Here is a 19,480-nt window from a genome sequence, read left to right on the forward strand (position 1 = left end):
CGGCTCTGCCCAGGGATCCCAGGCAGAGCCTGCAGCGGGAGCCTCAGTCGCAGCCCCGGAGCAGCGCCGGGAGCGCGGCCGGAGCGTCGTGGGCTCCCGAACGCCATGGCCGAGTTCCCGTCGAAAGTGAGCACGAGGACTAGCAGCCCCGCGCAGGGCGTGGGAGCGTCGGTGTCAGCGCTGCGCCCCGACTTGGGCTTCGTTCGCTCCTCCCTCGGGGTGCTCGCGCTACTGCAGCTGGTGAGCGGGGTGGCTCGGTGACGGGATGGGGGACGCTCCAGGGACACCACCCCCTCCGGGGACGCACGCCCCCGAGATCGCCTGGAACCTCGCACCTCGGGACGCCCGTGTGGCATCACTGAGAGCGCAGTAAGACTCATGTGGAGGGGACCCCACACCCTACCTGGGTGGTTCCCGCGGCGAAACCGCAGCTGAGATCGCGGCGCACAACTGTCCGCCAGTCTGTTCCTCTCCTTTTGCCCTGCCCCCTTTCCCTCTGGGACCGGCTCACGGCCTTCTCCGCTGGGCAAAGTCCACTGCCCAATTCTTCACTCGGCTGCAGCCGCTCAGTGAGGCAGCTCGGAAGCCCTCCCGGACAGGGCAGGACGACACATCGGTGGCTCCCTCCGGGGCACCTGCCCAGGGCCCACGGGTGCAGTCTCCTGCTCTGGGCTGTGGAGATTCGCGGGAGTCCGGAAGCCACACGCCTGCCACCCCCGGATCTCTCTGCTGGCCCTAGCTAAGGACCCAAGGAGTGTCCCTTCCCTCTGGGTGCATCCTGAGGTGTCAGCTGTCTTCTCACAGTACCTTCCTGTGAGGCTCTGGAGGCCTGTGGCTGACCCTGGTGAGCGGTCTCCAAAAATTGAGGTCCGCTGGCAGAGGCATAGGGTGGCACTGGAAGTAAGGTTAGATCCCTTTCTATTACCATCCCTCCAGTGGGTGGGCACATCGAGCAGGCTGCCAGGGCCAAGCTGGGGAGCCTGGAGGCCCTTGGCAGAGATTAGGTCTTCCGTGCTCTCCAGGGGAGTGGCCACCTGGGGCCTGCTGCCTTGGTTTCGGGATTTCTGATCTTCCTTCGTGAGCCCTCACCCTTCATCCTCCTCCATCTCCTGCCTGGGTTTGTTTAAAATTCAGAATCTTGGGCCCCACCCCCGGAAAAGAAATGTGAAATTGCTCTTTGAATCTCCGGAAGGGCAGCAAGAAATTTGCATTTTAAAAAATCTTCTCCCAGAATGCTTTTTTGGGTCTTGTTTGACTTTGATGAGATTGGGGACTGGTGGCATGATGCCCGCTTCTGGGACCAATTTAAATCGGCAGCAGTAGATACTGTCAACCCAGGAGTGTTGGGCTCTTGGTAATTGGTTTGTCTGGTTGATTGGTTTGGTTTTGTTTTATTGGGTTTACTTTTCGTTTTTTGAGACAGGGTCGCATGTAGCCCAGATTGGTCTTAAATTCTCTCTGTACCTGAAGCTGGCTTCAAACTCCTTGTGTAGCGGAAGCTAGCCTTGAACTAGATCTTCACAAGGGTTGGATTACTCTCTGGCACCACCACACCAGGGGTTTCTTTCTGGGCTCTTTGAACCCCACACCTGAGGGTCAGCTTTGGAGCTAAGTGACTTGTGGAAGGGACAGAGAGGAGAGAGGTCTAGTCTGCTCTAGGAAGGTTTGAGTGGGGGGGGGGGGGGGGCTGAGGAGAAGGCTAGCTTTCGAGCTGAGCCTTCACTGGAGTGGGAGGCTGGGGCAGTGCAGGGAATGGTGGGGGAATTGCAGATGGCAGAGTTGAGTAGGGATGAGGAGAGTAGCTCACAGGCTGAGCAGGAGTTGAAGCATCAGTTTCTGGTCTGTATCTTATGCATCTCGGGCCAGAGCTGGAGTCTTGGTGACCTTCGGAGGGTTAGGAGCACTGTGACATCGGGTGTGAAGTGATAGGTTCCTTTTACTCCCTAGCTCCTTCCCCATATTAGTTCCACAGACTTCACTTGGAGACTGTAGCAGTCTGCTTGTCTGAGACGCTGTTTCTGTGGCAACCTACTACTCCACTGGGGCCAAGATGGGGGAGGGGCACAGACCTGCACCATATCGGCTGGGAAGCCACCTGAGGCTAGCCTAGCTAGACCTTTTGGTTAGGCATCTTTCTTTGTTTGTGTTTTGTTTCCTGGAACTCCCTTTGTAGATCAGGTTGGCCTTGAACTCACAGAGATCCACCTGCCTAATACCACCTGGCTTGATTTTCTCCTCTTAACATGAAAAAAAAAAAAAAAAAAAAAAGAGGCTCAGGAGATTTTTTTCTAATCACTCACTCATTTCTGGGAATGGTTTTTCTGACTTCTCTGGCCACTACTCTTCATTATTATATTGGTTTGCCGTGTGTGGGTGTGACACTTTAGAGGATGTGGGAGAGCCTCCATGCCTAGTGCCTGCCCCTGGGAATCAAGGAAGGCTGCTTGAAGGAGGCAGTAACTGAGGGGATGATGCTCCTTGCTGCCCAGGTTGCTCTGTACCCCAGGGTATAGAGTGTCCTGAGGTGCTGGTAAGGTGGGTGAGCAGGAAGCCCAAGCTACTTCAGCAAAGCATCGTTGGTCATCTAGCGTAGTAGTTCGCCAGAACCTGCCTCGGTGTACAGATGTCTGACCGTCTTTCGTACTCTGTAACCTTACCCATCCCCCTCCAGTCCCAGAACAAATATCAGATGGTGCTGTTAATTGCTAAATCAGAAGTTAGTGTGTTTCTAAAACCTGATGGATGGGAGAGAAAAACTGACTTTAGAGATCTTGCCTAGCAGGAAGCCTGCAGGTTTAAACTGTTGGTTCGGGGCTGAGCTTCCTAGTCATGTAAGCAAAAGGAGAAACACGAGCCTTCATAGCTAGCTTCTAAACAGGCAGGCAAGTGTGTCCCAGAAACAACTCTTCTAGTCCTGAAGTGCCAGAGTGCCTTGTGCTACAGTTCTTTGGATGGATACTGTGTATGTGGCTGATGATACATGTGTATGCACCCATAGCGCATCCTAACGACTTTTTCTAAAGTATGAAGACTATGGAAGTGAAGTGCCCGTCTTGTCTTTTTGCTAATTTTAACACCTCCCCTGGCCCCAGCTTTGGGACAAATAATGATCTTACCTGGAACTCAGTGATAAGCACAGAGGCACTTGAGCAAAGTCACATGACCACAGTGGGGGGAGGGTGGCATGCAGCAAGGCTGCTGCCCACTGGTAGGATTTGCACTCAGATCTGGCCGTCTGAAGCCTGGCTCCAGCTATGTTTCCTGTTGCCTTTATTTGGGGGTCTGGGTTCCTAGAGGGCTTTCCAAGAGGATGACTATATCAGAAAGGAAGACTGCCCAGGCTTTTGGGGAGGGCTTCCTGGCAGAGGTGAGCTCTTAAGAGTCTGTCTAGATGGATGGGATTTCAGAAGAAGGTTCTAGCAGGGTGTAGTAACACACAGGCCTGTAACCCTGGTGCTTCTGTGAGTGAGTGGGTGGGAGGCTGAAACAGGAGGATCATAGATTTGAGGCCAGCCTGAGCTAAACAGTAAGACCCTGTTTGCGGGGAGGGAATTTAGGAGTGACCATGGATTGAGCCCTAGTGCTCAGGACAGGGGGACTATATGATGGATGCTTTGAGGGAATGGGGGTATTGAGCACTTCCTAGCCTTCCTCCTAGGATTGGGAGCAGCCACACAGTTCTGTTTTTAAGTAAACAGGTTAGAGGCCTCCTCTGCCGCCACACTGCTCCGAGGTTTCTTTGAGAACACTGTAGGCCTGGAAGCAGAGGTCTTGGGTTCAAATCTAGATTCTGTCTCCTTCAACTTGGGATCCTAGAGAAGTTCTTAATTCCCCGCCCCACCCCCATACCCTTGTCTGTAAAATGGTGATGGTGGAGAAGTGGGGCCTGCCAAAGGCTTAGCTTGGCACTTGATGGAATGAAGGCAGGATTCACTGAGCCCTAAGATTCTAGGGCTCGTAGGCAAACTTGAATGTTTCTGGGGACTAGGAGCTCAGCCTTCAAGGCTTCCTTCATCCTCTGCTCTTGGGGACACGAGGAAGCCCTTCCTGGTGATTCTGGCTCTATGACTGCCCAACAGGCAAGCTGGTTTCTCCATGGAGGGACAGGACAAAGCCCAAAAGAGCTCTGACTTCCAAGAAGGGCCTGTTGTGTTTCTGAGCAGATGTGAGCAGTGGCGGATGTAATTGGGGTGACAGTATTGGGGGCTTCCATAGCACTGATCTGAGTGAAGTTCTTTGGTAGTCTCAATGGACCCTGCAGGTTCCTGTGCAGAAACCACAGTGCCCTGTATGGATAATTCCTGCCTCACTCCTACTCACTGGGCAAGAGTGTGATAGCTTTGGGAATTTATTTGCAGTTAACTATTGAGCATATGGATATACTCTCCGTTAAAAAATAAAAACAAGCTGGGTGATGGTGGCGCACGCCTTTAATCCCAGCACTCAGGAGGCAGAGGCAGGTGGATCTTTGTGAGTTCGAGGCCAGCCTGGTTTACAGAGCAAGATCCAGGAAAGGCGCAAAGCTACACAGAGAAACCCTGTCTCGAAAAACAAAAACAAAAAAAAACAAAAAACAAAAATCCTGCCAGGTGTGGCGTGTGTGTGTGTGTGTGTGTGTGTGTGTGTGTGTGTGTGTGTATGTAACCCAGCATTCAGGAGACTGAGGAAACCCAAGGCAGCTCAAGGCCAGCCTGGGCTACATAGACCCTATCTCAAAAAAAAAAAGTAAAGACATAAATGTGCCCACAGTGCTAAAGTTGTCTTTGGATGCAGATATGAAAAAGACCACATTTTTCTCTCTCCCTACCAGGGCAGATATTTTAGAGCATTTCCCGTCCCCTTTCTATGCATTTAAAGAACAGTGATGGTCTGGGAGCAGGGGCGGGGAGTGAGATGGCTCAGCGGACAACAGCTTCTGTGACCAAGCCTGACGGCCCACACGGTAGAAGAACCGACTCTGGCAGTTTGCCCTCCGACCTCCATAAGGGCACCATGGCGCGGGAATGCCCATGCGTATACACGTGTACACACACAATTAAATGAGTGAAGGTGTGACTTTCGAACACCGGCGACGGTTTTCCGGTCTGTCTGTTGTGTGTGGGCTGCTTGTGCCACGTGCCGCTTTAGCTGCCGTGGAGAGGTTATGGTGTCTTTGCAGCCTCTGTTCATTTGGCTACATTTCAACTTTTCTACAGACCCATCATTGCATTTTTAAAATGTTTGTTCAGCCGGGCGGTGGGGGCTCAATCCCGCCTTTAATCCCAGCACTATTGAGGCAGAGGCAGGCAGATCTCGAGTTCGAGGCCAGCCTGGTCTACAGAGAGAGTTCCAGGACAGTCAGGGAGAGAAACTGTCTCAAAAAAAAAAAAAGTTTTGTTCTTTAAAAACAACAACAACAAAATCAGACGGACAGCCAAACATCCCAATGGTACAAAGAGAAATCAATAAAATGTGGTCTTTTTCATATCTGGCCAAGTCCCAATGCACACCAGTGCATGTGTACTGGAGCAGGAGGGCTGGGGGAATGTGTGTGACGGCACAGAACTCCAGCCTCAGTGAAAAGCCCCGTGGATCGTGATGAGTGTCACAGGGCAGGGACCATGCACACCCACACCCCCATCCCACAAAGATGGGTCCTACTTCGGGGCACAGGAAGCTGTGTGTATTTGGGGCTTTTTCAAAGCTTCATCTTCTTATTTTTTATATTTTTATGATGTTGAAGATGCTAAGCTACTACTTTACCCCTGAGGGTCAGGCTACAGATTCTTTTATGTGTATGAAGAGATGAGACTTGGATTTCTTGGGACTGGAGTTATACACAGTTGTGAGCCGCCATGTGGATGCTGGGATTCAAACCCGGATCCTCTGGAAGAGCAGCCAGTGCTCTTACCCGCTGAGGCATCTCTCCAGCCTAGAGTCTTCATTCTTAAATAGGGGGCTAAGGAGCTACATAAGAGCGCAGCTAAGAGATGTAGCTCCAGTCTCTTCATCTGTGAGGGAACACACTCACCTCCTGGCTTCTCTAGCAGCTCATGGTGCAGCTGGACCCCGACACACTTGAAATCCCATTCCTTTGCTATCTTACACGCCTCTGCCATGCGTGACTTCGAACATGCCACTGATGTGTCTGTGTGACATGTTTCCGTAAGTGGGATCCCAGGGTCAGAGGGCATGTGCAGTGTGTTTGCACCCCACCCCCACCCCACCCAGGCTGTGATAGGTAGAGATTGGGCTATTCACCTGCAGTTTTCACAGTTACATGTTTGTTGTCTTTCATTTTAACACACTCACGGCCTTCCTTTTACTCTTTTCAATCTTGAGACAGGGTGTCCTTAAGTTGCCCAGGCTGGCCTTGAACTCACTTTGTATCCTAGGCTGGACCTGAACTTACAACCCTCTTGCCTCAGCCTCTCTAGTAGCCGAGAAGACAGGCCTGCGCCACCACACCCTGCATCTGGGATTGGGATGGAGAATGCCCAATGCCCTCCACGGAGGTCACAGCTGTGTCCTATCTCCAATAGGTGCCTGCTCCCATGGCCACCCTGGCCAGTCATATGACACACTCCTGGACGCACCCCAATCTGATAGGCATAGGTGGCAGGTCGGTGTGTGGGGTTAGTCTGTCCCCATCCTCCTAGGGGTGGGCACGGCTTTAAAGAGAAATTGTCTCAGTATTTGTGTCCTCTGCAGAAATGCTGGCCTTCCTCTGGCCTGTTGGAGAAGTCTTAGAAGATTTACAGATAGTTCTTCCTGCTTGGTTTTATTTATTCATCTATCTATTTATCTATCTATCTATATTTACTTACCGTGCTTTGTTCATGGGTTTTGTTGAGACATGGCCGTGTAGCTGAGCCTGCTCTTGAACTTCTGACCCTCCTACCTTCATCTCCCAAACAGACCCCAGGTATTCCACCACACCTGGCCCTCTCAGGATGCTTGTTTCAAAGTGTGATTTTGTTGTTACTGAGGGTCCCCTACGCCTTTCTTTCTTTCTGGCTTCTGGAAATTGAGTCAAGTTGAGACCTTCCCCCAATTCAATGTCATTAAGAAGGTCTGTGTTGAGCTCGGCTGTCTGCATTAATCACAGCCAGAGAGTATGTCAAGGAGACGACCTCGGCGACTTTTCCAGTGGATTAACGTACAATAGTCACCTTTTTCCATAAGAACACATTCTGAGACTGGGCTGAGCCCTAGGTACAGTCCTGCACAAACACAGCTGTGGTAAAGGTTACTTTATAATTGAACACAGCAAGAGATTAACAATAGTAATTGTAGCAACACACTTTTATGAAAGATTTTTAAAACTTGTAAATTGGGCCAGGTGGGGGGCATACTCCTTTAATCCCAGCACGCAGGAGGCAGAGGCAGGCAGATCTCTGTGAGTTCAAGGCCAGCCTGGTCTACATAGTGCTCTCCAGGCCATACAAGACTACATAGTGAGACCTCATCTCAAAAACCAAAAACAGTATCTGAATAATAATATGAATTATTATTTAAATTTATTATTTATTTATTTATGTGTGTGTGTGTGTGTGTGTGTGTGTGTGTGTGTGTGTGTGTGTAAGTCACAGGCAAGCTGCTACATGAGTAAAGAGGCCAGAGGACAGCTTGTGGGAGCTGTTTCTCTTCTTACCAGGTGGGTCTCAGGCATGGAACTCGCGTCATCGGAGTGGGTGGCAGGCACCTTTACCCACAGCCATCTTGCCAGCCCTATAATACTTACTCCAAATTATATAATAAGTGGGGCCTGTTGGCACATGCCAGTGGTCCTAGCGATCAGGAGGCTAAGGAAGGAGATTTGTGAGTTCAAGGCCACCCTGGGCTACATAGGACAAACCAGCCATTGGGCTAAGTAATAGGACCTTGTCTCTAAAAACCAAAATTAACAAATGAACAACCATTAAGAATTCTTCCCACTGGACAGTGGTGGCTCATGCCTTTAATCCCAACATCCAGGAGGCAGAGGCAGGCAGAGCTCTGTGAGTTCAAGGCCAGCCTGATCTACAAAATAAGGTCCAGGACAGCCAGGACTGTTACACAGAGAAACCTGGCCTTGAAAACCTGAAAGGGAAAAAGATAAATGAAAATGTTAGGAAGTAAGGAATTATACATAGTTTGTGGCTATGCTCAAGGCTGTGAGGGGTGTGGATGCCTATCAGGACCAGAGAGGGGAAGGTACTTTCCTCAGGGCCACACAGCAGTGAGTGCAGGACTACTGGCTGGGTAACCTGGGAGTTTTTCCTAGTCATCTGGAAGCAGAAAGTGACCTCTGTTTCAGGAAGGGACCAGCTCACATTTGCGAAGTCATCCTGCACATCGGGCAGTTGCCGTCTCTCGGGCTGTGGTGGCTGTGGTGGCTGTGCTATGTCAACCATTCTCTTCGTGGTTACTGTGAACCTAGGCGGGGGCTGGTTTCCTTGGCAGCCGCTGACCCGGCCCTGGTACTGACAGAACAGGGCTTTGGCTTTTGCTGCTGGGCAGGGTGAGCTCCTTCTGTTTGCTCAGGGAGGAGAGGCAGGGTGGTACACCAGGGTCTCCAAGAGAGGACCAGGCTGAAGGTCAGGTGGGACCCAGCAAACAGGCTGCTCTGAAGTTCAGCTGTGACAGGGCTGGATGCTGACAGACACCAGATGACTTCTCTTCTGCCAGCCTGGGGGGTGTGTAGGGTGGCACCAGCCCCTCCTGGGAACGGAGATGGGAGAGATCTGCTCAGGCCTTGCCCCTGGCTGCTCAGCCGGATCTGTAGGCTTTACAGGGCTGAGAGAGTCACAGGCTGTGGTAGTTCCCCAGCTCTGGAATCCAGGCAGTGACAGTCTCCAGGACAATGTCCCCACCTCCCAGAAGCCAGTACTAGCAAGTCTACCCCTGGGCTGTCTAGCACCCCTCCTATGAGTGTCCTTAGGCCAAATCCTCATCTTTTAAAAGAGCCTCAGTTTTCCTTCTGTGGAATGGGCTGAGTGCTTCTCTTGGGAGAAAGCGGGGCCCAGAGGGGAAGGCCCAGGAAGTGAGGCCTGGCCAACCGGATGCTGGAGTATGGCTGGAGCGGTGAATGCAAAGGCTCTACCTGGGCCTTCTCAAGCAGAAAGGGAACTTCCTGAGATGCCCTTCACGGCTGGAGGGATCCTAGTGTTGGGAAGACCCAGGCAGGCGTTCTGGGGAACCCTGGGGAAGAGTGAGGAGTGGGGATCGTGTCGTTGAAAATACTTCAGGTCCGTATGACTCAGCCATCAGCGTGTGTTTGTGTGTGAACCCTTGTACCTCTGGGATTTAAACACTCTGTTCTAGACCTAGGACTTGGGAATAGCAGCAGGTTGCATGGAGAAGGCTGCATCTGGAATACTGTGACGCTAGTCAAGGTGCAGGTGCATTCTTGCAGGCCAGGCCCCGCTGCCCACCACCCTGCTGCCTACCACGGACCTGGAACAGCCTGGCACAGAACTGACCCTAGGAATGCGCACCGGCTGAGTGACTCTGTGGTTCCTTGTGTGCCTGTTTCAGATAGAGAAAGGGACAGCTGGGTGGTTCCTGGTCTTCCTTGGCCACGTGGATGGCCCCAGTGTTCTAGAATGCTTCATATCTAGGGCAGGAATTCCAAGGTGCCTCCCCCAGCCCTCCTTTGGCACAGAGGGGGTGGTGTGTGGTGGTGGGATGGCCTGCCCAGGCGCCTGGAGCCTCTGTCTCTTGCCCCTTTGTCTCCTGTGACACAATGGGTGATTTTTTTGTCCCCATAAAGTCCCTTTCAGTGTAGGGGAGAAAGGCCAGGATGGGGGTGGAGGCTGGGCTAGGCCAAGTTCTGTGTGTCCTCAGCTGCCTAGCTGTGCCCTAAGTGAGGGGGAACCCCAGGAAGGGTCATGTGTCCACCCTGGGCCTCAGTTTCCTGGCAGGGTAGTGGGGAGCAGTTGCTGAGGGCCGTGAAAGACTTGGCGGCACCACTCACCTTTGGAGGGCCGTCGCTCTTTGTAAAGACAATTGGCTTAATTGCTAACGTTTAAATACTGAAGATGCCACATAATTAAAAACACAAACAAGCAATTTCTAGCATCCCCTCAAGACTTAGCAGCTCTGTTGGGGGTGGCTCTGGATATAGCCCCTGTCTAGTATGTGCAGTTCCACTCAGCAGCCATTAGCTCCCCAGGCCTGGGTTTCCAACAGCAACATGCCTTCCTGTTCCAGAGGCCTCGCTCAGCCCTTTCTCCAACTGCGTGGCCGTCTTGGGACCTTAGTGTCAACCTCCAGGGCTAGTTGCTTCCCCTGCTGGAAGCTCCCCACTCTGCCATTGCTTTCCCGTGTTTTAACCAAACCACATAACCACACCCCCTTCACTGTGGCCCCGGGGCCCACCTGCCTGGCACACCTGTACAGTAACCAGGGTAGGCATTTCTGTCCCCAAACCTCACCCAATAAAAAACTCCTTCACGTGCCCCAGATGAGGACATAGACCAGAAAGGTGAAGTGAGTCTCCCAAGGCCATACCGTGAGTTGACTTGGGTCTGACACTGTTGACAAAGTAGAGGGTAGATGGACACAGAGGTCAAGGTGACCCAGACTGTGGGAGGTAGAGCTGCATTCCCTTCTAGAGTTCCCCCATGATTCTCTCTGTCCCCTCCTTCACTTCCCTAATCCTTATCACAGGTTCCTTTACCAGTGAGCTCTTCCTCTGTGCTATATCCAAAATTGATCCTCCTTCTGGTCCCCCTCCTCACCTGAACGGGTTCCCACAGCACCCACCCTGTGAGCATGCTTATTTTGAGCAGTTTATGCATTTGGTCTGGTCCAACTTGCTGGTGTGGGAGCACCCTGAGAGTGGGACACCCTGACACAGAAGTGCTACAGGGGAGGGTTGTGAAGAGAGGCACTCAGGGGCAGGTCATGCTGGAGAGACGTGTGAGCTCCATGAGACATGTTCTGGACCCAGAGTTCTGGTCACGGGGTCAGGGAGCAGAACTGGGAACTCCGGCCTGATTCTCTGCTCCCAGTGACCTGCTGCCTTTTGCCACCCCTGAATAACAGACCCCCTCAAGGCTTCTGGTGCTTCAGCTAGAGTGGGATCTGTACCAGGTGGCATTTCAGTAAGCCTCAGGGTCCTGCAGCTTCTGGAACTTCCCTGGCAGGACCACCCACATCAGTTAAGGGGTCAGTGAAATAAATACCCAGGCTGATGGTTTAAGGGCCAAGAGAAACCAGTTTGTTGAGTTCTAAAAGAGGAATGGACCTTCCTTGTTCTAGGGCAGAAACCAAGTCTCCTGCCTGGGCTCTGGGCCAGGCAGGACAGCCCAAAGGATCACAAATTCCCCTACCTATCTACTGCTTTATCTCTGTTACATGTTTGCTGATCTGGAAAGCAGGGGTGGGGTGGGACAGGGTGGGGACACCCAAGTTCCTACAGCCCTGCCCTTGGAAGGGGCTAACACATTTTGCTTTATCCATCCCCCAACAACTCCTTTCTCACAGCTCTGGCAAGGCAGAGCTGGGTCCCAGGCTCAGCCATCTTTTACCTACAGTGTACAGTATGGCTCCTGAACATTTGTGGAAACTTGGCAAGACAGCCTGGAAAGAGGAGGGCATGAGTGTAAACATGCACGGGCCTTTTCTCAACTGTCACTCAGATGCCTAACTTCCTTTCAGATAGGAGGAACCAGCAAACCCAGTGGCAGGGTGAGGGACCCAGAACCTACTTCACATAAGAGCTGACAGTCCCTAGCTGGCCTGCATTCACATAAGAGCTGACAGTCCCTAGCTGGCCTGCATTCCCATTTCTCACCTGAGAAGCTGCCTGCCTGAGATGTTATTCCAAGGAGTCTTCATTCTCCTGACAGAAATGACCACACCCAGTTCTGGGGGTTTGGGACTTTCTAGTGTGTGTGTGTGTGTGTGTGTATGTGTATGTATGTTTGTGTACGTGTAGACATGGGCATGCCAAAGTGCACATGTCGGGGTCAGAGGACAACTTTCAGGAGTCAGTTTTCCCCCACCACGGAGTTCTGGGGTCTGTCTGTCTCAGGTGGTCTGACTGGGTGGCAAGCACCTTTCCCTTGCTGTCCTCTCTCTCTTGCCCCTGAGCTGTAATTAAATGAGGGCTTTGTTTCCCGTTTGGCATGTGACCACAGGCTCGGAAGGCCCTGCTACTCTGTCCTATTCATCCTCTTCGCTGTCAAGGGGACACAGGGGCCAGCACCCCGGGCCTGCTTGTGAGGGTCAGAGGCAAGGACAGATGGAAGGGTGCTGTGCGACGTGGGGTATCAGGGGCTCACCCTAGCTGGGGAAAGCAAGTATAGAGCCTGCTTTGGCCTGCTCAGCCCCAGGCTGTCTCTGGCCTTACCCTGCAAGTGCATATTCCAAACCAAAGAAACTTCCTGGAGTCTTTGGTGGGGTGTTTTGGGAGAAGGTGGCTGGCAGGGCCCCAGTTTTGAGTCATGAACCTCTCTTTAGATGCCTGGGATCTTGCAAGTGGTCTGTTGGCAGAGTGAGTAGCCAGGGGCGGGGACTTGTTCCCAAAGACCAGCCTCCAGAGGACAGCTTTGCTCCTAATATCTGACTGAACATGGTCTCACCCTTGGGCTGGGGCCACAGGCTTCCATGTGCGCAGGCAGAGGAGGAACAACCCGTCTGTGTCTCAGTCAGCAAAGGAGGCTTTCTCAGGAGCCACAGTAGACTTCTACGCCCATGGTGGCAGAGTTCCAGACAAGAGAAGGGTGGGTGTTCCCCAGTCAGCAAAGAAGAGGAGGCCTGGGACAGCCCCAGGGATGGCACTTCCCTTGGGCCTTTCCCAGGCTCCTTGGACTGTGTCTACTCCTGTGTGGGGAACTCTCTGGGTTTGGTGCTGTGTGGCGGAACTCCAGGGGAAGAAAACGCGCCCCAGTGTAAAACTGAGCTTACCCACAGGCTCTGAGTAGCCACCTGAGGCGGGCATGGTCCCTGCGCTGTTCGAATGAGGTGCGGAAGCAGGAGCAGCTGTGAGCACAGAGTCACCCAGGTGGGAAGGGGCACAGGCTTTCAACAGAGTCCATGCTGCAGCTCGCCTCAGCATACACAGTCCCTGCCACCCCACCGGGGAACAGTGCCACAGCCAGTCCCTCGGCCTCCCTTTGTGAGACAGGATGGCGACACCTGTTGGAGAGACAACGGCGTTCCGGGCGGTGGAGGGGGTGGAGCATTAATTAGGCTGGAGGACTCAGAACCCTGGAGACGTCTCCGCTGAGCCGAGAAAAGCACACGTAGACTGTTCCCATTTGTGTGGAGGATGTTCTGGCAACATGATTTTTTTCTTTTTCCAAAGGCCCCATTGCTCAAGGGAGGGAGGAAAGGGCCTGTAAGGGATCTAATCATTTTATTACACTTCTTATTTATTGTATGTGCACATAAGCACTCTTGTATCAGATGACAACTTGCAGGAGTTGGCATTCAAACACAGGTCATCAGGCGTGGTTGCAAGGGCCTTTATCCCCCAAGCCATCTCTCAGGCTCTTCTCATTTAAAAATTTATTTAAAGCCAGGTGTGGTAGCTCATGCCTTTAACCCCAGCATTTGGAGGCAGTGGCAGGAGGATATCTGTGAGTTCCAGGCCAGCCTGAGCTACATAATGAGATCCTGTCTCAAAAACAAAACAACCCCCCAAGGTTTTTAAAATTCAATTTATTATTAGTGTATGTGTGTGAGTGTGGAAGCTGGGGCTCTACCTTAGGCTACCAAACTTGGTGGCAGGCACATTTAGCTGATGAGCCATCTCATCAGCCCCCCGAGGAGGACTTTGGGGAGTGACTGAGCATTATCTTTCCACTGTGGGTCCTGGGAGGTAAACTCAGGCTGTCAAGCATCCAGGATTTCAAGCTTGGGCAATAACTACTGTTACCTGACGAGCCATCTTGAAGCTCCCTCCTCCCCCTATTTTAGACAGGGGTTTTGTTTTGAGACCGCTTCACATGGCTCAGGCTGGCCTATAACTCACTAGGTAGATGTTGGCCTTGAACTCATAAGACTCCTGCTTTTTCCGCCAGTGTTGGGATGACAGGTATTGCCTCCGTGTCTTTTTTTTTTTTTTCCTACACCTGTAACAAAGCCACGGTCTTGTACTGTTGTGGACAGTAGTGGTGTAAGGATCATATACTCCGTGGGAGAAACACTGTTTCCACCTTGGGTGTTAGTGTCTGGGGACATGGGGAAGGGCCTTTTGTCACACAGCACAATGGGGATTGAAGAGGGGGGAAGAGTGGCCAGACAAGGTCCCCAGCACAGAGATATACAGCAGTAGGCAAGTCAAGGTTTCCTTATTTATTTATTTATTTATTTTGTTTTTTTTTTGAGACAGGGTTTCTCTGTGTAGCTTTGTGCCTTTCCTGGAACTCACTTGGTAGCCCAGGCTGGCCTCGAACTCACAGAGATCCCCCTGGCTCTGCCTCCCAAGTGCTGGGATTAAAGGCGTGCGCCATCACTGCTCAAGGTTTCTTTTAAAAGAAGCTTTTTTTTTTTAATCACGTGTGAGTAGAGGTCAGAGGACAACTTTTGGTAGCCAGTTCTCTCTCTACGCCTTTGAGTTCCAGGCACTGGACTCGGGTCGTCAGGCTTGTGGCAAGCATTTTATCCTTTGAGCCATCTTGCTAGCCCAAGATTTTTTGAGTTAACAAGAAAGGCTGCCAAGGCCTGGGCCTCCAGCTGGAGCTGTGGGGCTATGAGAGACTCCCTCCATTTTTTCCGTAGGTGCTGGGGCTGCTGGTGTGGGCCTTGATTGCTGACACTCCATACCACCTGTATCCTGCCTATGGCTGGGTCATGTTCGTCGCTGTCTTCCTCTGGCTGGTGACAATCGTCTTCTTCATCATCTACCTGTTTCAGCTGCACATGAAATTGTACATGGTGCCCTGGCCACTGGTGGTGAGTCTGGGGCAGGGGTACTGTGTGGCTCTAGGCTGAGCCCTCTTGCCTGTGAATGACCCTTGACCTTCTGAAATGTGAGGTAGGGGGAAGTTGGTAGAGATCCTCCTGCCTCTTAGCTCCTTGAAGAGCTGGGGTGGGCAGATGTGTTAATGGTTGAAGTAGGTGCCTGACTTTGGCCCTGGGGAAAGACCACCATCAAGGGGCTGTTGAGTAGGTCCACAAGATACCCTGGCCGATATTGCAGATATTATACCTTCTTGAGGGTGGTCAGAATTTGAGCTAGGAGGTCTGAGTGTGTCAAGTGCTGGCTGGGGTGGGGGTGGGGGGGCTAGCATAGATACCAGCTGCCTCCAGCTTGCAGCCCTGGAGAGGATGGGTGCCTCAGGTTTGTCTCAGGCCAGCCTCCTCTGACTAGAGGAAGCACCCTGGCCAGACACAGAAAATGGCTGTTTTTTTTTTTTTCCTGGAACCCGGAAAACCCATGCAGCTGGGTTTGAGCCTTTTAGTGAGCACAGAGGCACATGATTGTAAGAAGAGCGAGGCTGGGACTAGGCAGCGATTGTTTACAATTCAATGCCTGTTTAATCAGAGGAAACGTGAGTCATGCTGAGACAGAATGGGTTTGTTAGATCTTGTGTCACTGGCCAGAGCCAGGCAGGGTGTGCGGTGGTCACTGTCCGTGGGGACAAGATTTGGGATTGAGGAGGTGGCGGCTGGACTCCTGGATAAGGGTCTAGCCCCCTCTGAATCTCCCTGGGCCCCTAACGAAGAGTCCTGCGGGGTGGGAGACTTGTTTCTGAGGCCAGGATGGGTTCCTGCACAGCATTCCATGAAGGAGGCCAGTTAGGTTCTGTATCTGTGCTTCCGGACTCTTAACAGCAGGGCAGGGAGGGCTGAGCTGGGAGAGGAGCTGGGTGATGACACCTCAACTCCGGGACAGAGACTGCCAAATCTTGAAAGGGCCAGACAAGATGGACTAGTGAACTGGGCCAGGAAGGTTCCAGAAACCTTACATGTACCTGGCTCTGAGGAGCTGCCTCTGTCCAGCTTCAGCCTTGAGGGGATGTAGTATTGGTGCCAAGCCTTGAGGTATTTTGTTTGTTGTTTTGGTGGTGCTGGAGGGTCAAACTCAGGGCCTCACAAATGCTTTACCAGGGAGATACACGCCCCTCCCTGAGGTTGGTTATTTCTTTTTGGAAACAGTTTTGATGTGTAGACTGGGCTGACCCCTGCAATTCATGGTCTTCCTGCCTCTGTGTCTGGACAGGTTGGCGCCCCTAAGTTACTATGCCCAGCTTTGAATATTTTGATTTGGTTTGGCTTTTTGAGACAGGGTTTCTTTGTAGCCCTGGCTGTCCTAGAACTTGCTCTGTACACCAGGGTGACCTCAGACTCAGAGATCTGCCTGCCCGTGCCTCCCGAGTGCTGGGTTGACAGATGTATACCATCATGCTTAGAAGCCTTGAACATTTTTAATCTAAAAAATTTTAAGTTTTCATGTGAAATTTAATTTTTAAATGTTGGCAATTAAAGAAAAAATGTATAGCACAATGAATGAACTGGGGGTATGGAATGGGCCCAGCTGCCACCTGAGGGTTCACATCCAGTCTTCCTGATGTTGTATACAGATTCCCTGAGGTCCTGGCCCTGGGATTTGCCCTCAAGTTTAGGGTAATGCCAAAAGGAGTCCCACTGGTGGGAAGAGGGATGTGAGGCCCCATCCTAGGGCCAGCCACCAGGCCAGGTGCTGAGGTGGTCATAGGGAGGGTGTGGGCATGGCCACGTGCGTGCCACACATGGAGTGACTTGTATTTCCTTAGCTGGTTAGAGGTTGCCTAGTAGCCTGGCACTGTCCTGCCCCAACACTCCAGGCCCTCCTGCAGGGTTTTCTGACTCAGCTTCAGGGGTGGTGATGGTCCCTGCGGATGTCTTACAGCTTCTCTCCCCTCCCCTACAGTTAATGATCTTTTTTGTCGCTGCCACGGTTCTCTATATTACTGCCTTTATCACGTGTGCTGCCGCGGTCGACCTGACATCCCTGAAGGGCTCCCGACCGTATAACCAGCGCTCAGCTGCCTCTGTAAGTATGTTCCCAGGGCTCCAGCCTTCTCCAGGGGATCCACCGGTCCAGGCCTCTGTGTGCTCACAGGCTCCTGTCTGAGTGGTCACTGGATGCTCAGTGAGCTCAGCCTCACCCAGTCTTCCTTAGTGAACAGCAGAACCCGGGGGGCCTAAACACTTGGGATCACTGTGGACCTCGGCTGTGCCACACTCACGTCCCCCTGGGGTGGCTATTAATCACTACATTCTATCTGCATTTTTGACTTGTATTCTTTTGCAAAAAGCCCGAGCTTGGGCTGTGTCAAATGGCCATCCACACTCTACCCTCAAGGCCCTGTACACTTGGCCCTAGAGCTAGAGCTATGGGTTCTTTTTCAGACATGGAAACTGGAGTTGTGTTCATGTTCAGGACAGGGCAACCCTTGGTGTCTTCCCTCTTCCTAGTAAGAGAGGTTTTAAAATTAGTGAATTCCCTCTCGGGAACTGAGACCTAAGCTGCCGAAAACACACATTCACATAAACTGGCTCAGAAAACTCCTTTTGAGTATTATTACTTATTGTTCTATTGTTTTGTTTTCAATTCTGGGCCTAGAACCACAGGGCCTTGAGGCTGGGCCACATCCCCAGCCCTGAATGTTCCCTGTGGGCATTCTGTCCCGTTAGGTGTGTGAGGTTACCCCATGGTCAGTGCCATCACACTGAGCAGTTGGAGGCTCTTGGCTGCCCAGGTACCGCCGGACATGTCTGGCCTGTGGTTGTCCCCTGACCCTTAGAACATAATGCCAGCTGTGTGGTGTGTGTGGCTGCCAGAACAAGGGCTTCTGATTAACTCAAGGGGTTGCTGCTCAAGCTTTTACCCCCAAGTCCACCTAAGGAGACCCTCTTGGTCTGCTGTCACTGTCCCACACGGCTCCCTTGCGCCCTCTGACCCACCCCTTCGGCCTCTTCTCTTCTCCCCTGCAGTTTTTCGCCTGCCTGGTGATGATTGCCTATGGAGTGAGTGCTTTCTTCAGCTTCCAGGCCTGGCGAGGAGTGGGCAGTAACGCGGCCACCAGTCAGATGGCTGGGGGCTACTCTTAGGCCAGCCACGCTGTGGCCTCAGCTGTGGCCGCGTCTTAGCACAGGGTCACCCCCGATCTTACCGGACTCAAGCTCTCTAGCACTCCTGAGGAACAGGCCCATGCAGGCACAGAAGAGCTGCCAAGAACCAGCAGTGGGGACATCCTCCTCCCACGCCCCCTTATTCAGCAGAAGGTGACGGGGGAAGTGGGCTCTCATGGACTTCAGTATCCCAGGCTGGGCCACCCTCCTCACCAGCACTAAATGCACTAACAGATCTTCAGCCTCCGACCTGCCGCAGTATAAGCCTAACAAACAGCAGATTATCTTTGTTCCAGGAGAAGCTAAGCAAGCCCACAGGCTGCTCTGGTCCCACTCTCTCCTCCCCTGCCCCAAGCCAAAGTGTCACCTGTAGAGACTTTCATAGGAAGAGTTGGGATTTTTGGACTGGACTATTTCAGTTGGTTTCAAGCAGTTTCCAATGATGGCGAGCCTTGCCAAGTCTCTCCCCTCATGTATAAACTCCCCCAGGAAAGCTAGCATTAGCTCAGGGTGCTTCCCCCAGGCTGCTGATTAGGCACAGGGGACTTCAAAGAGGGGGAGAAGGGAGCAGGGCCTTGCCTGGTGAGTTGTCATGGGGTTGGTGGTGACTCTTGTTTGGAATTATTTTTTACAATTGAAATAAAATAGAAGTGTCTATTTGGAAAGGTGTTACCATTCATAGTCTTAGACGTTAACACTTTACTTTTTGGTCCTTTAAAAAAAAATGGCAACAATTAAGATGTAATTAAATACTTGGGGCTTTGTTACTGTTAAGAGTAGGGATCAGGTCTGGCTCTTGGTCCCAGCTCATACTTGTTGTCTTGGTTACTCTGAAATCTCTGTTCCAAGATTAAGCCCCAAGGAAAGCTTGGGTTCAAGGAAGAGCTGCCCATTTTGAGGCTTAGAGGAAGTGAAATCCTGGCAAGCCAGAGAGCTCACTGTCCTATCAAGTATCTCATGGCCCAACACAGCCTATTCAGGGGAGACATGCTAGGTTCTGCTGCTCAGGTAGGCACTGCTTTCCTGTGGGTAAGGAAGAAGGCAGCCTCCCAATGATGCACCAGACTCAGCAGCATCCGAGGGAGGATCTCACATCTGCTCAAGTTTGTGGGCCAAGACACAAAGTAGTCTGCCTGCCTTCTGGGTCTTTTGTGTTTGTTTACATGCCTATCTGTGCACCACATGGGTGCCTGAGGAGGCTCTGAAGCTGGAGTCAGTGTGAGCTGCTGGGTCAGTGCTAGGAATCAACCAGGGTCCTCCACAAGAACAGCAAGTGCTCTTAAGCATCTCTCCAGCCCCGAGAGTATTTTGCTTCTGTATTTGTCCAATTGCCTTCTTCAACCAGGCCAGCTGATAACAAACCTTACCGAGTGCATTCAGCATGCTGCCTGCAGTGAGCACTCCTGCTCACAAAGGAGCAGGAAGGGGAAGCCAGCCCGAGAGGTGA

The 19,480-nt window shown here is 52.1% G+C and overlaps 1 protein-coding gene across 1 annotated transcript; it reads left to right on the top strand.

Annotated features, from left to right (window-relative positions):
• On the top strand, positions 1–18,698 carry Pllp (plasmolipin). Its single transcript, XM_052727387.1, has 4 exons — positions 1–240; positions 14,695–14,868; positions 16,829–16,951; positions 17,896–18,698. The coding sequence occupies exons 1-4, from the start codon at positions 106–108 to the stop codon at positions 18,010–18,012; spliced, it is 549 nt and encodes a 182-aa protein (XP_052583347.1). The 5' UTR covers positions 1–105; the 3' UTR covers positions 18,013–18,698.
• Positions 18,699–19,480: the final 782 nt, after the last annotated feature.

Source organism: Peromyscus californicus, unplaced genomic scaffold, assembly GCF_007827085.1.
Source record: "Peromyscus californicus insignis strain IS unplaced genomic scaffold, ASM782708v3 Scaffold_8__1_contigs__length_139910024, whole genome shotgun sequence".
Taxonomy (NCBI): Eukaryota; Metazoa; Chordata; class Mammalia; order Rodentia; family Cricetidae; genus Peromyscus; species Peromyscus californicus.